Raw genomic sequence first — 15939 nt, 5'->3', positions numbered from 1 at the left:
TTGCAATATGATACAAACGACGCGACAAGAGAGGGAATGAGTTGAGGAAAGCAACAGCGCGGCAATAGGTAGTAATCTCTACCACCGTCCTTTCTGATGGCGCATCGTAGTTCGTATCCCTTGGGTTGGACGGCTACCCACCCCTCTTGCCTCCTCTGCTGCTTCCTTGTGTTACGTCTGGGCTGAGCTTTTACTGAAGAGCGGAAGCCATGTCTCTCACCTCGTGCTCAGTCTGGGAGCACAGGAGCATTACCGCCGGCGACGGGGACAGCAAATAGGATGCCCTTACGGTTGCGAGCGGGACCAGAGCCAGCTGATGGGGCAGGGGGAGCCGAAGCAGCCGATGGGGCTGCTGGTGCTGAGGAGGCCCCTTGGGCAGTTGCCGCTGAGGCTGTTGCTGCTGAGGGAGGAGAGGCCGCAGCTGCTGCTGAGGCAGCCTCAGCTGACGTTTGATTCATGGTGGTGAAGTTGGTGAGGGGCTGAAGTGGAAGGAGACGTCAATAATATTCTGATGAACGCCACAGAGGTAGACAGGGGAGCTTACCAAGAGAAAGTGCCAGCGACGAGCGAACCGAGGAGAGCGCCAGCGGGGAGCAGGGCGACGATGGCGCCCTGGCGGTACGCCGAGTAACTGGAGGTTGAGGAAGGTGGTGGTTGCTGATGGTTGTTGGTGGTGCTGTTGACGTTCTTGAACGCACGGCAAGCAGCGATGAAGAATGGTGAGGAAGTGGTGATGATGAATGATGGTTGTGTTTGATGGTGAGGGAAAGGGAAGAGGAGGAGAAGAGAAGAGAAGGGAAGAGGGAAGAGAGTGGAGGGGAAGGGAGGGGAAGAGAGAGAACGAGGGGAGTGGCTGCCTGGAAGGCGCGTGGGAGAAAAAAAACTGTGGGAGTCAAATTTTGGTTGCTGGATAGAGCTACGCGTTCCTTCCATTTCTCTTTCTACGAGGGGGTCAGGCAATTTGCTCGTGTCACGCTCTACCGTACCTGGCAGGAGCCCGGCGGTCACGAGTGTACCGACTGGACTGACGAGAAGGGAAACAGCACTTGGACAGGTGATCCCATGTGCTGTGACAAGACTGACTCCACGATGAATGTCTCTTGTCTGGCACCTGCCACCTCTGGTCAACTTGTCTAGGCATTCTCACCTCTTGATCGTGCTTTTTCTTCGATGAGGAAGGCATAATCCTACAGTGATTACGGTGATTCGGGTCAGGAGTACATGTTTTCGGTTGGTACGGGAGAATTTCAAGATGTACGATCCCCGTTTGGGACAGATGGAATACATGTATGGCTCATTTGAAGTACGAAGCTGGTCATAGAACAAGAATTACACTGGAAAAATGGTAATTACACGATATAGTCTGTATCCTCTTGCCCCTTCGAAACACTCTCCTTCCACCTCCCGGAACCAGTCAATTTCGGACCTGCTCCTCTGTCCATGCTCTGCTCTGAGTGAAGCACGCTTTCCTTTGGTAAGCTTCGGGTGACGGCCAAACACCAATAATCCGCTCCTTCCTTCCAAAGTTTTTACGATCCCATGCACCCGGCCCTTGAGCCTGCCCTCAATATCCAATTCCATCAGCACCACTCTTTCGCTGTTACTTTGCTGCCACCAGAGCCGTCAGGACTGCCGCCAGAATCAGAACTGCCTTTCTTGCGCACCTCAAGACAATGAATTGGAAGCAAAAGGAGATGTCCTACTGTTGAATGTGTTTGTTGGCACTTGGCAACAACCAGTTGTTTTGACTTTTTTGCAGGTTGAGAGTTCGTTGATCTTCGGATGAGAGTGAGAGGGTGTTGAGGCGAAACTGGTTAAAAGATGACTTCCACCAAGGGCTCAAGAAGTATGCCGAGACTGTTCCTTCAGGTAATTCGCCGCTAGCAGTGAAGCCTCGGTATCTGAGCTCGCTTGTGTCAGCCGAGGGTTGCGCTGGTGAGCCGTCCATAGAGGTAGTCTTTGAGGAGTGCGAGTCCGTTGCGTGGTAAATACGGGGATGAAGTTCATGTATCGATGAAAAGGAGAGGGAAGCCAGCAGCAGAGGCAGAGGCCGCTGACGAGACATCAGAGCCCGACGAGGTATTGGAAGCGCACGAGCCATCAGGTTGACAGGCTCAGACGAGCGATCGGTTGCAGTGGATCACGCATGCGGGAGTACAATACGCGACGTATTTGAGGCAAGAGCAACGGTGACAATCACCGGTAAACCCTTGATGCATACAAGACTGATCCACGTACTCATCGATCCAAAAAGGTAAGACAGCCATCTTGCTCAACAGTGCTCCAATATCCCAAGCTGAGGCTGGGGGCGAGGCCGATGTCATTGCCGATTGACGGCTTTGTCGGCCGCTCAAAGCCGCCGTGGGAGGAAGGGAAAGAGCGAGGATGCAATGAGGTCGTAAATCAAGATGAGTAGTATGATGTACAAGGCGAAAGGAAAAGGACGGATATCATGGCGGCCGATTCTGCTGCTGACGGGGCTTCGGCAGCGTCATAACTTGGTTGATAGTTCTGAATGGCACGAATCTCCTTTTTGAACTTCTCCATGAGAGGTGCCTTTTTCGGGACAGTTGCCTTTGGCACGACAGGTACCTTTTCCATGAAAGGTACCTTACCCACGATAGGTGTTTCCTTCATGACAGATGCCTTTTCCACAAGAGGTGCCTTTCCCACGACAGGTGCATTTTCTACGACAGGTGCCTTTGGCGCGACCGGTGTCTCTGTTCCCATGACTGGTGCTTTGTCCATGACAGGAGGTGCCTTTTCTGTAACATGTACCTCTTCCACGACAGGTGCGTCCTCCACGACAGATGTCTTTTCCATAAAAACATCGTCCTGCGGCGGGAACGGCTCCTTTTGGGAATCGCTGTCTTTGCTGGATTCCATGGCAGGTGCCTCTTCCATGGCAATTTCCTCTTTTGGCGCCGGCGGGAATAGCTCCTTTTCAGAATCGCTGTCTTCGCTGGATTCTATAGCAAGCGCCTCTTCTATAGCAATTTCCTCTTTTGGCGCCGGCAGGAATGGCTCCTTTTGAGAATCGCTGTCTTCGCTGGATTCCATGGCAGGCGCCTCTTCCATGGCAATTTCCCCTTTTGGCGCCGGCGGGAATGGCTCCTCTTGAGCATCGCTGTCTTTGCTGAATTCCATCGCAGGTTCCCTTTCTATGGCAATTTCATCTTTTGGTTGGAATGGCTCCTTTTGAGTGGAAGTGCTGTCTTTGCTGGATTCCATGGTAGCAAAGGAGAGTGGATGTGTGAGTGTGGCAGTGTGTGGAGATAGGGTTGGCGAGGAAGGTTGGGATCAAGCTGCACGCACGAGACGAAGGACAGAGGTGCAAATGGGGAAGAAAAATGGACACAATAGTATGAATGAAGGGTATGATATGGATACAGAGAAAAGATAAAGTGTAGACAAAAAAAGGCGGATGGGTAGAGCTTTAAGTTATGCTGGCTCGTGGGCAGACCGTGGACAAAGCTCTTTTCTAGGTAGTTTGTTCCCATGCTTTGTGGCCGGCCGCTGATGAGGCGGCCGAAGAATGAGGGGGCAGGCTTTGTCCGACGGTGGTCGCCCCGGCCGAACGGTTTCCCTGTCGAGAACGGGTAAAGGGCCGCATGTCTTTTGGGCGCTGCATCCGGAATATCACTCATTGATCATTATCCTCGTCCTTTCTTTGTCACTTGTTACCTGTAATCATCACTCGGGAAGATCCGACAACGCCACATCCCGGTTTCATGTTAGGAACTCGGCAATCACGCGTGGCTTAGGGAAACAAGAACCTTATTGAATTGAGGTTTTTAAACACCAAGATAGTGCCGGAATTTTCCAGTCACCAAATTTGCGGTCCTCAGATTTGTGATGGATTGGGCGAGGTAGGGAACTTTATGTGCCGAAAATATAACTCTGATAATGAATCCTCTTCTTTGCGTTGTGTGTTATAAAAGATACCTGTAAGATACGCCGTAACAACTGACTCCCGACTAAAGCTATCTTCTTGCCAAACCCATGATATTCTTCCATGCCGCAGATTCCGTCATTCTTCGTGTTCATCTATTCATCCTTCGTAGGTATCCATCTATTCATCAAGTGTAGTACCAACAGTAGAAGGTCAACATGAGAGACCCATATGTCCACCGCTTTACCTATCCACAACAACGGTTAGTAAAGCTCATGCCTAAAAACGATCAAGGTGAAGACGACGACCAAAAAGACTCTTACCGTTTCGCTTGTTGCCCCGGAGTCACCATTCTCCCCATTCTCATCACCATTCTCGCCGTTCTCGCCAAGAGGAATCAACCAAAGTCCACATCGCTTATAGCCAGAGGGCGGGGGCAGCAGCTGCCGGTACACGATCTCAAAATCTGCAAAGACGCCGATAAAACAAGACAAGGCCATGAAGCAGGCTAGGATAAGGGCCGGGATAGACATGGAGCTTGAGGTCACTGTGGATATGAGTGTAGACAGCAGGGCCCAGGCACAGAACAGACCCACGATGTTAATAATGGTTGTGCCGATGAGGCACAAAAGGAGCTTTATGTCGAAGCGTCGTTGGACCATCTTGATGAATGTGGCGATACGGTGCAATTACGGTGATTGCTTGTTTGTTTCTGTTGGTGGTTGTCGATAACCTTTATAGTAGTGTTGATAGTTGGGACGTAAGAAGCTGATGATGGAAGCGAGTGAATGCTGGAGATGGTGCTGATTGTTATAGACTGAGAAAAAGCAGAAAAAGACAGAATTTATACCTTATGCTTGTTGAGGTGGCCTCCGGCTGTACCGTAGAAATTCGGGAAATCCGGACATGAGGGCCCCCAGTAATTCCCTTCTTGCGCGCAGATATGCCAGTGATTTAACGTGCAGCCCAGTGCATACATGGTGCCATACAGAATCGCCTTGTTTGTGAAAAGGTCCAAAAGATTGCCCATCACTGTAACTTGCATGCGTTCAAATGCACAGAATCGGACATGACCCATAGGTACAGGACTGCTGGCATAGCGGCGTCCAAGAAGGGAATTTGTGGAGGGACTACGTGTCCGGATTTCCCGAATTTCTACGGTAGAGATACCTTTACTTCATGCTCCTTCTTTCTTCCAACTGCTTTGCTTCGTTCATACCACTTTCTAGCATCAAGAAAAGACCTGCAGTTATAAACTCATTATCCGGAATAAGACTCATTGATTATTATCGCCGTCCTTTCTTTGTGGCCAGTTGATCCTCATTCGGGATGATCCGTCAACGCCACGTTCTGGTTGGAAACTCAGCAGCCACGAATACATATAAATTAACGAAAAAAGGGCCTTCTTCGATTGCAGTTTCTGAACGACAAGCCCCGATAATACTTTCAAATCTCAAAAGTTGTAGTCCTCCGAATTGTCATACAGTGGGCAAGGTATGGAACTCCACACGTGCATGTGCCGAAAACATGACTCTGATAATGTCTTGAACTGTCACGATAGTAGGGACAAGAAGGCGAGAGAGAAGTTGTTGTATTCAGAAGGAAGACAAGGCTACGAACGAGGGCGGGGAAAAGCTACCTGTATGCTTTTTCCTTTGGATATTGGCAGAACTTGAAAGGACCGACCGGGAGGCGAGGAGTGTGGTGATGGAAAAGAAAACAGGTTTGTGGGAGAAGAGAGACAGAGTCTGTTTTTTTACCCTTTCATGACCGGTCTTCTGAATTGTGAACGTGGCTTTTTTTTTTTGTTCTGCATATCCGTTGATCAGAAAAGCATAAGGAGCATTATGTCCGACAACTTCTTTTGACGCACCTCGACCTGTGACTGCATGATGCATGTGTCTCCATAAGCTCGATGGCCATGATGCGCGGGCAGTTGTTCAATGGTTTCCGGAGCCTCCTGGCCATAGAATACCTACCTACATGATATTCAACATCCCACCTGGACCTGAACTTTAGGATGCAACATCCGTTTGATGAAAACGCATGCAGAATTGCTTAATGACCTTCTCATCCAATCCTAGAGGTAATTACAACTGTCATCCGCAGAACAGGTTCGGCCCTGAAACTTACAATCCATAATGAACAACGATCGTGAGAGCTCTAGCAACGTAACACATGTTGTGTGGCAAGTCTTCCCAATCGTCCTTGTGCTGGAAGCAGCGGGAAAATGTCATGGTTGTCATCATCATCGGCCACGTCTGCTCCATGTTATCGGCCTTGATAGTCCTCACTACCTTACCCACACAGTTAGTCGGAGCCGATGAGGATGACAATACCTAACAGATCCCGAAGGGGACTTTCTCGAGATTTGTGTGCTGCATAATGCATGATTGCCCGGCCCTGCACCGGACTCCGGGCACCCTTCTCGCATGCAGCTCTGCACAAGTATGCCCTGCAGCATCTGGAAGTATCCACTGCCACATGAAAGAACCGAAGGACCCGAAGTTTGACCGAAACCATGGTGTCCAGGTCGCCACTGGAAGTACGAGCATCCATCTGCCACCGGGCTGTTGGGCCGAGAGTGCCTTGGACATGGAATAGTCCATCGACCATCGTGCCTTCCCAACTATCCGCTGGTAGCCGGGGAGGCTTGTGACAACCAGCCGACAACTGCCGCTGGATTGCTGGAACACACAACCTGAAGGCAAGCTCGGGGGAGAGATACTCCTTCCACTTCTGTGTGCGCAGACTAGCAAGATGCAAAAGCCCGGCGTTTCGAACTTCCTCTTTCCTTTCCATCAAAAGGCTGTCGATGCCCCGCCCTTTGGACCATTGAATGCATCTTACTGACGATTGGCAGGTACCATACCCTCTACATTCCGCTTCTTCCCTCATCCTCTCTCGATATCACTATGTGGGATATGAGATAGATTTCCAAGGTTATATTATATGGCTGCCCGGTTTCTAGTCTAGCTAGTGATTGGAGCGCAATATTAAGATCCGGCAAAATGCTTAGGATCGATAAGGTCGATACGGATAATCGCCTCCGATAGGTATGCATAAATGCTTCGCAATATTAATGCCCTCCATTACGGAATTGGTCACGATCCGGCACTTGTGAACAGTTCGGAATCGAGTTTCTTGCCTGGTAGTGAAGCAGAATGGACAATGACGCCAGGCTGCTCATTGCTTGATGGACCTGTTTAAAAGCCAAGGTTCCCTTGTGCTCTCTGTCAATCCAGTTTGTCGTGTCCTAAAGTTCTCTGAGTCAAATATTGCTTTCCATCACTTACTCTACCTATCGCTCCTCTGAGGCATTGTTATCATCGTGAACATGTACTGGCTTGGGGCCCTCTCCTTCGCGGCCGCCGTTCAGGCACAAGGTGGTGGATTTTCGACCAACATGCTGCGGTTCGGCTGCTCGCAAGCAGTCATTGACCGTATTGATCCGTGAGTTCTACCTCCAGACTTATCGCAGGAAATGGCACTAACACTCCCGCAGACTTGTCGAACCGGGCATGCTCCCTTCTTCACACGTCCATCAAGTCGTTGGCGGCGTACGTCCATTCCCTGTTTCTCCCTACAATGCCCACACTAACAACTACCAGAACGCCTTCAACGCAACCATGCCCTCCGGCCCCAACGCCGACATCTCCAAACTCGCCACCTGCACCTCCTGCACCTTTTCCGAGGACTTCTCCAACTACTGGACCGCCAACGTCTACTTCCGCGCACGCAACGGCACCTACAAGCGCGTGCCACAAATGGTCAACACCCAAATCGGCGCCGCCAACGCCGGCATAACCGTCTACTATACTGCTCCCGGCCCCAAGACCGTGACAGCATTCAAGCCCGGCTTCCGCATGTTCTCCGGCGATGCCAACCGCCGCACCTCACCGGGTTTTGGCAAGAACATGCAATCCTGCTTCAGGTGCTACACGGGCGCCAACTTTGGCGGCAACACTTACGCCCCTTGCCAGGACCCGCAGCGCGACACCGAGACGTTCCCCAAGCAGCCCTGCCCGGGCGGGATCCGGTCGAGCGTCATCTTTCCCATCTGCTGGGACTGCAAGAACCTGGATTCTCCTTCGCACACGGAGCATATCGCCCACCCCGCCTTGGGCCCTGCGCCGTTCGCCGTCGTGGACGCCAAGTGCCCTTCCAGCCACCCGGTCAAGATCCCGCAGGTGCACTACGAGGTCGTATGGGACACTCGCCAGTTCAACAACAAGGCGGACTGGCCTACGGACAGCAGCCAGCCGTTTGTGTTGAGCAATGGAGACACGACGGGGTACGGACAGCATGGCGATTACGTGTTTGGATGGCAGGGAGACAGGCTGCAGCATGCGATGGATAATGGGTGCTTTGGGCCGACGTGCAACGGATTGAAGATGCAGGCGTTTGACAAGGCGAATCAGTGCACGGTGAAGAGCGTGGTGAATGAGAATACGGATGGGTGGTTGAAGGTGCTGCCGGGGATGGCGGGGCATCCGATGAAGAAGTGATGGATGGGTGGCAGAGGAAGGAAGACACTCGTCTTTCTACCTAGGTAGGAGACCCTCGTTTGTGTGGAATACCCCTTGCCCGCCTTTCCAACAAGTCATCCTTTTGTAGCAACATGATTATCAACATTGAAACCATTGATCTAAGCGTTCTTGTGGATCGTGAATGCTCAAGGCGGTCGTGGTGGCCGAGTGTCTGACCTCCTTTCTCCGGCTGTGCAGATGTGGACCCCGAACATAAGAGGCAAAGAGCACTGCCGGCTAAAGACCCCCTTCACCTCTCAAAAAGCAAGGACCAGCAAGTTAGCCACCGGGAAGCTGTGAACGGCATGCAACTCAGCAGCCTGGAAGTGAATATGAGGGCAAAGGGCAAGGATGGGTCCAAGGAGAAGCCAAGAACGGCGGCACTCGTTCGGTCCACAAAAGACCACATAAGAGATAGTAACACCTGATTGGGACGCATGAGAAGAGGGAGCTGGGAGAAAACGTGGAAAGACAGGCGCATGAGGTATGGGGGGTAGACAGCATGAGTTGCATCCCCAGATATTACCCGGCACGTATAAATAAATGACTGCCGTCCTGTCCGCCTATCGTCGCCAATCGCCCGGCACAAGTTACAGAATCCGGGGTGCATCTGACCAACGTTCAATCTCCGCCTAAACTCGTTTGTGATTTAGATTTTAGAGTGCTTGCATGGATGACACTGGGTGAGACCCAACTGTCCAGTCCGTTGTTGGCCCATGTTGTGTGCGCATCAGAAGACCTTTTCTCGTAATCCGCCAAGCTGGGATATCCGCATCCTTGAACAGACCTCACTAATAGTAGAGAACTGTCATGAGAGGGAAAGGAAGGCTGAGCAGCCTTGGCTGTCTTGGACTGGCCACTGGCCATCGGCAGTTTAAGAGGTGATACTTCTCCGAACGGTCTCATATCACAGGCCGGATGGATACAGAAGCTGAGTCCATGTCGGGAAGGTGTAGACGGGCGGTATAAAGACAACAGAACCCCTTTCCATAGTAGCCAGCCCACTTGGTTATCCCGGAATCCGGGATCGTAGCACCTCCTCCTCATCGAAAAACTGTGAACATTCAGTAGGTCTGCCAAAGTCAACATGTTCTTCCTCACCTCCCTCCTCACCGGCCTCCTAACCATCTCCCTCACCATCATCGGAGTAGCCTCCGCTCCAGCAGCCAACTACTTCTGGTCCAGCTGGTCCGATGGCAAGCCCAAGCTGACCGTCAAGAACGGAGCCGAGGGCAGATTCGACGTGACCTGGTCCGGCGACAAAGGGAACTTTGTCATTGGCAAGGGTTGGAACCCTGGTAGTAGCAAGTTAGTCTTTTTCGCTCCTCTCCCATATCCCTCCCCCCTACCCCCACTTCCCTCTTACCTATCCATCTCCCTCCTTCGAGCAGGCCGCTCCTCCGCCAATCTTGCTGACATCCATCGCACCCTGGCCAGAAACGTCACCTACACCTCAACCTTCTCCCCCACCGCCGGCGGAAACGCCTACCTCGCCATCTACGGCTGGACCACCTCCCCGCTCGTAGAATACTACATCATCGAAGCCCACGGCGACCACCATCCCTCTGACAACCCTGAGGCCAAGGTTCTCGGGAACGTCACATCGGACGGCGGGACGTACCAGATCATGACCAAGAAGCGGGTAAATAAACCCAGTATCATTGGCACCGCGACTTTTGCCCAGTATTGGAGTATTAGGTATGAGCAGAGACCGGGGGGAGGGACGGTTAATACGGGAACGCATTTTAAGGCGTGGGAAGGTGCGGGACTGAAGATGGGGAGGCATAATTATATGATTGTGGCGGTTGAGGGGCAGGATAGTTCGGGGAGTGCTAGTGTTACGGTGGGGGTTGCGTCGCCGGAGCCGGTACCCACAACGGTGGGTGGGGGGAGTTCGTGAGAGGGATAGGAGGTGGTGGGTGGTTTGGAGGCGTGGTTATTGCTGCTTTGGGAGCGGCGGTTTTATCACACCTCGAAGACGGTCAGTAGGTAGTCTAGGCTGTCATATAGGCTGAGGGGTATGTAGTGGTTGTTTTATCAAGGTTGTGGATGATCAGATGTTGAAATAAGTTTGGGATGGTAAGGAAAGGCTTGGGATAACTGAGCAGGTCGAAGGTGACATCATTGAAGGCTTTCGCGATGATCGACCCAGTGCTCGCGTGACCTCCGTTTGGGCGCTGTGCTTCCGTTCCTCAGCCCTTGGAGACTACTTACAGAATCGTATTCATTAAACTCCTCACACCAGAGATTTAATGAATCATTCGTGTGAAGCTGAAATTCAACGTTGTTCCTGCCGAGAATGCTGGGCGAGCTTGTTCGATGTTTGTTCGATGTTGGCGTTGTTAGGGGGCCCCGCCTAGCGTGGTTAGCGCACAGACGGTACCTGTGGATCAGCTGCCGGTCGCTGCCGGAAAATCCGGGGAAGCACATCGGATCGACGATTTTGACAAGAACATCAGCATCAGCACATGTCGGTTCTTTCTCGATATTGAAGTCGTGATCGACCAATGATTTCTCCCAACTCTCACGATATCGTTGTACTGAAGCCGAGGTTTGAAGATGGAAGTTGATGAATGCCCAGAAACGCCCAGAAACGCCAACCTCTCGGCTTTTAGGGCTTGGGCGCGCCATGGCACATTAATCTCCGACGCTGTTGGTTCTTTGAGCCGTGTTATCCGTACTTGGTAAAGTACGCGCGTTATCGGGCAATCAGTCGCGATTTCGTCCCTTCTCCTCATTTTCTCGGCGCGTGAGGTACAGTGCGACCCTCTCGCAGCCAAGAGGGCACCTTGACGTCCACCCTGCCGCGAGCCTGCATCCACCGTGACCGCCGCCTGCCGGTCCCGTCTCCTCCTGATTTCACCTTGTCCCTCTCTCTTCCTTCGCTTCCCATCACAAACCGTTGAAAATGGCCGGCTAGCTACCGCCTTCCGTTGTCGCGACCAAACATTTGGTCCAATGGATTATCCCTACCTTTGCTGACGGAAGCTGTGCTCTGCTGCGAAACACGGCGACAAACGATGCGACCTTGGGCATATTATTTCATGTCCCACCATGCCGCACCCATCACAACACCCCGTCGTCATCGGCGACCCGGATCTAAAAGTCAAGATCATGGAGTTTGAGAACGAAGACGACTTTCTGCTCCAGCAGCGACGAAGCCCCACCCTACGACACAGAATGCGGGCGCTACTCCGTCGAATGCGATACGGTCCGTTCGGAAGACTGCGTAACATGCTGTTCTTCCTCGGGATCCTCCTCATCTTTGGCTGGATCATGCTCCCATACGACAACGTTGTCCGGCTAGGCATCCGATTCAATGTCAAGAAATTCCAACATTACCTCAACTCACACCCCGTCGAGAACTGGCTATTTGCGCCACCAGCATACCCAGTCGATCTGGGCACAGACACTGTCGTCATCGTCAAGACCGGATACGGCACGCGCATACGAGCAAACGCCTGGTTCGAAGCTCTCAGCGCCTCCAACGAGTTCCGCGACTTCCTCGTTATCGCCGACTATGCCTCCAAGCCAGGCCAAGAGGCCAATAACCACGGCACGCCTCTGCCGATACACAACGTTGTCAACCAGACCTTGAGCTCCTTGGGACCAGCCGCCAGCTTGTCGAACCCACGAGTCGCAAAATACCTTCGATTTGCCGAAGCGATAGAGAATGGGGAGGAAGAAGCAGACCAGCTCGCCAAGTCCACAGGATGGGAGATTGATGCGCTCAAGGTAGGCCTCCCCTTCCCCTCTCAAGCCATCCACCCACCCGCTAACACCCCTCCCACCAGTTCATCTCTGGCCTCGAACTCGCCTACTCCAAGTTCCCCAACAAGAAGTGGTACCTCCTCGTCGACGATGACACTTACCTCGTCCAACCATCGTTAAAACCCCTCCTTGCCCACCTCGACTCCGAGGTCCCATACTACATCGGCAACGCAGTCGGCGACTTCCGCATCCGCTTCGCCCACGGCGGCTCCGGCATCATCTTATCACAAGGCGCCATGTCCTCCCTCATTCTCGATAACCCCCACGCCGTGCGCACCGCTCACCTCGAATCCCTGTCGGAAACCTGGGGCGACCGTCTTCTAGCCAGGACGCTGATAAGAGCCGGGGTGTATCTGGACGAGGAGTACAGCCATTTGTTCAGCGGCGAACCGCCACGGTGGACCAAGATTCGCCCAGACAGGTTCTGCTGTCCTATCATCACGTTTCACGGGCTGGGACAACCAGAGAAGATGCACCGGGCTGGCGAGAGCTTCAGGAATGTGAGCAAGCCGCTACTGTGGAGCGATATTTGGGATGTGTATGGAATGTCGAGGCCTTGGAGGCAGAGTACCTTGACGAGCGATCAACTGGCGAAGCCGATAGAATATGCGAATTGGGATCATGCGGGGGGTAGTGGTGGGGAGGTGGCGGTGGTCGAGGGGGTTGAGAAGGCGGGAGAGTGTGGGAAGAAGTGCTATGAGAGGGGGAGCGAGTGCATGGCTTGGACGTGGGAGGAGGAGACGAGGAGGTGTCATTTGAGTCCGTGGATGATAGTAGGAGAAAAGGTGGAGGGGAAGGTGAGCGGACCGAATGGGAAGCTGGCCAGGGAGTTGGAGATGGGTTGTTTGAAGTATTAGGAGACCGGACTCTCTGTTGTATGAACAAACGTGTTACGGTTTAATGGGATGGAATATCATTACCATCATCACAACGGCAACCTCATACAAAGATACCCTTGGGCTAATTTTTCGAGAGTGGGGACGGAGAGCCGCTCAAACAACTCGGGGACTATCATTATCACCGGGATTTGGTGCTGAGCGAAGACATGAGCGCAAGGCCAAGCGCAAGTGGAATGTTTAGGACCTGCATCTCTATCTCTACAGTACAATGCTGGTTTGTTTGTTAGCTCGAGACCTCTGGTCAACTTGTCCAGGCGTTTCAACAACAAGTTGATGTGTTTTCTTCGATAATGGGGGCTTAAAATTTACATAAATATGTCAAATCAGCTGCTGATAATCTGTTTTTGACTATGCTTTATACATTTTAAAGTACCATTGCAGCGTTCAGGATGGGTTGGCATGTGTCTTACTCGGGGTACAGAGTTAACAAATAAACTAGTATTGGACTGTATTAATAGCAGAACAGCCGTTAAAAAGTCCGGTTAGGGTGTTAGTGAATTTCGCGGACGGTCCCCATATGAAACTCCGCACGCACTACCTGAATCATAACGCACGGCCCAAAAGTGTACTTTTCGTCCGCAAAAGAATTGTTAGGCCTAACAAATTTCGCGCTTTTTCTGTTAGTGCACTCTCGGTCCAAGAATTGCGCGTTCCCCGAACACTAGTTAATGTTTATTCATGACTTATACGTATCGAGACATCAATAACAGTTGTCACCAACCGCACGACATAATCATCATGCCTGATGGTGCTTTACTTGGTGCACTCGGTCGAAATCCTTGCGATGCAGGCAATTCCCTTTGACAAGCGAGTGTCGTACGTGAACACAAACCACTGTCGACGTCACCTCTTCCCATGACCCGACCCAAGTCTGTCCTTGCTCAAGTCAAGTTACTTCTAGCTTCTCCTACGACTAACTGTCCGCCGGAATCGATGTGTTTCAAAAGACGCAAACCCCGAGTCCACTGTGCGAATGCGGCCTGCCGTCCAAACTTCACCTTCCCACCTGCAGGGGTACCCATGTTTGCGTGGTGATACACCCAAAGGGATCACTGCCACACCGCACCTGACGAAAACAACACTGATCCCGTTCTCTACCAAACCATCGCATTCCCGTCTTGTTCCTGCGCCAACTTACGTTCTGCGCCAGTGACCACAAGATGCGGTCGATATTCATACGCTCGGGATTCCGGGTCGCCATCATCATCATTCCCATCCTCCTCGTCCTCCACTACTTCATCACCCACCTCCTCGCCTTCATCCACATCTTCTACCAACACCCGGGCATCGCCATCACCCAGCGCGAGGTCGCCAATGCCTACCTGAACGGCACCCTCCGAGAAACGCGAAAGGAGCAGATACCCAAGATCATCCACCAGATCTTCCACAACTGGAAGGATCCCGCAAACGAAACGCTACCGAGTGACTGGGAAGAACAGAGGCGGAGTTGTGTAGATAATAACCCCGATTGGGAATATCGCGTATGTCTTCTCTCCCCTTTCCCCCCTTCCCTTCCCTTCCCTTCCCTTCTCCCATAGCGCGCATGCTAACAATAGCGAAAAAAAAACACAGCTCTGGACACCCAAAACCTCCCTCCTCTTCCTCTCCACCCACTACCCGACCTTCCTCCCTTCCTACCTCTCCTACCCGCACCCCGTCCAGCGCGTCGACGCCCTCCGCTATTTCTTGCTGTACCACTACGGCGGCATCTACCTCGACCTTGACAACGGGTGTTTGCCGTCTATTATATCCCCTCCTACTACCGGCGGCGGCAACGGGTCATCATCATTGGACGCGTTGACGTACTTCCCGCTTTGGATCACGGATGGCGGGAGGGGAGCGTTGAGTAATAATATACTGGCTGCCAGACCCGGACATCCGTTTTGGGGACGGGTGGTGGCGGAGTTGGTGGAGGGGAGGGGGGCGGTGCCGGTTGGGTTGACGGAAAGGGTGGTGGGGTTTTGGAAGAGGTGGTGGTGTTTGTGGGGGTTGTTGAGGTATGTGGAGATTAGTTGGGGGGTTGGGCAGTGGTTTATTGGTGGGGTTTGGGATGAGTATCACCGGATGCTACAACTTGGGAAGGTCGTGAGCCGGGGGGAAATCTTAGAGGGGGTGGATGAAGAGGCGAGTGGGAGGTTGTATAGGCTGATGATGGATAATCGGCCGGGGATGGATGAGTGGGTGTTCTTTACGCAGGGAAGGGGAGGGACGTGGAATGGGTGGGATAATCGGTTGTTTTTGGAGATTGGTGATCATTTGTGGATGTTTGTTATGGTGCTGGGGGCGTTGGTGGGATTGTTAGGTTGGTTGGCGAGGAGGTATTGGGTCCAAAGAGGAGGGAAAGGGTACCGGAAGGTGAAGAGTGAGGATATGGAAGATAGGAGCGAGTGAGGCTTGGCAGATACCCGGGGTTTCGGTGTGTGCAAGCCTGGTGTCAGCCTTGTTGTTCCGCCTTATTAGCAGGAGAGGTGGACGACACCGTGTTTGAACGATCATTTTAGCTTTGCGGCGAAAACAGACATTGGTTATATCTGGGATTTTGGATCATGGTTTTCGTTTTCGGATAGAAATCACATAGACAGGAAGCATCTACAGGAGTCAATGAACATCGTTGTGGAAAGCCTTCGGGCTCGGCTGGTACGGACGTGAAGGGTGAAGATGCGTCCATGTGACAAACATGAGGGCGTCTCGAGATTCTTCCAGTTGAAGAACAACACAGCATCAAGATTCACAAGAAGACGCCATCGTGTGGTTCGAAAAGGGTGGATGACGTACCTCTCAATTCTGGGTAGCATCGGGCATGTATGCCCCTGGCATTGTGTCAGATGTAACGGTGCAGAATTAATTG

The 15939-nt window shown here is 52.3% G+C and overlaps 5 protein-coding genes across 5 annotated transcripts; 4 read left to right on the top strand and 1 right to left on the bottom strand.

Annotated features, from left to right (window-relative positions):
* Window positions 1–2298: 2298 nt before the first annotated feature.
* Window positions 2299–3231, bottom strand: B0H65DRAFT_567079 (uncharacterized protein; the record flags this gene model as incomplete). Its single annotated transcript, XM_062830348.1, has 1 exon — window positions 2299–3231. One exon carries the CDS (start codon window positions 3229–3231, stop codon window positions 2404–2406), a length of 828 nt encoding a protein of 275 aa, XP_062683776.1. The 3' UTR covers window positions 2299–2403.
* Window positions 3232–7229: 3998 nt separating this feature from the next.
* Window positions 7230–8400, top strand: B0H65DRAFT_567077 (uncharacterized protein; the record flags this gene model as incomplete). Its single annotated transcript, XM_062830347.1, has 2 exons — window positions 7230–7345; window positions 7398–8400. 2 exons carry the CDS (start codon window positions 7230–7232, stop codon window positions 8398–8400), a joined length of 1119 nt encoding a protein of 372 aa, XP_062683775.1.
* Window positions 8401–9508: 1108 nt separating this feature from the next.
* B0H65DRAFT_506094 (glycoside hydrolase) lies at window positions 9509–10321 on the top strand (the record flags this gene model as incomplete). Its single annotated transcript, XM_062828039.1, has 2 exons — window positions 9509–9729; window positions 9859–10321. 2 exons carry the CDS (start codon window positions 9509–9511, stop codon window positions 10319–10321), a joined length of 684 nt encoding a protein of 227 aa, XP_062683774.1.
* A 1154-nt stretch (window positions 10322–11475) lies between these two features.
* Window positions 11476–13049, top strand: B0H65DRAFT_420169 (uncharacterized protein; the record flags this gene model as incomplete). The annotated part of the gene is made up of 2 exons (XM_062824258.1): window positions 11476–12156; window positions 12216–13049. 2 exons carry the CDS (start codon window positions 11476–11478, stop codon window positions 13047–13049), a joined length of 1515 nt encoding a protein of 504 aa, XP_062683773.1.
* A 741-nt stretch (window positions 13050–13790) lies between these two features.
* On the top strand, window positions 13791–15719 carry B0H65DRAFT_454915 (nucleotide-diphospho-sugar transferase). Its single transcript, XM_062826211.1, has 2 exons — window positions 13791–14572; window positions 14664–15719. The coding sequence occupies exons 1-2, from the start codon at window positions 14252–14254 to the stop codon at window positions 15480–15482; spliced, it is 1140 nt and encodes a 379-aa protein (XP_062683772.1). The 5' UTR covers window positions 13791–14251; the 3' UTR covers window positions 15483–15719.
* The last annotated feature ends 220 nt before the right edge of the window (window positions 15720–15939 follow it).

This window comes from Neurospora tetraspora (genome assembly GCF_033439725.1).
Source record: "Neurospora tetraspora strain CBS 560.94 chromosome Unknown B0H65scaffold_2, whole genome shotgun sequence".
In the NCBI taxonomy this organism is placed as follows: domain Eukaryota; kingdom Fungi; phylum Ascomycota; class Sordariomycetes; order Sordariales; family Sordariaceae; genus Neurospora; species Neurospora tetraspora.
Note: the sequence above shows the minus strand (reverse complement) of the source record. Positions and strands in the feature narration are given on the sequence as shown.

Bases quoted from the DNA above. Each gene is read 5' to 3' on its own strand.
- B0H65DRAFT_454915 (XM_062826211.1), top strand. From the start codon at position 14,252: ATGCGGTCGATATTCATACGCTCGGGATTCCGGGTCGCCATCATCATC. The intron at 14,573-14,663 runs GTATGTCTTCTC...AAAAAAACACAG, and splicing joins ACCCCGATTGGGAATATCGC to CTCTGGACACCCAAAACCTC.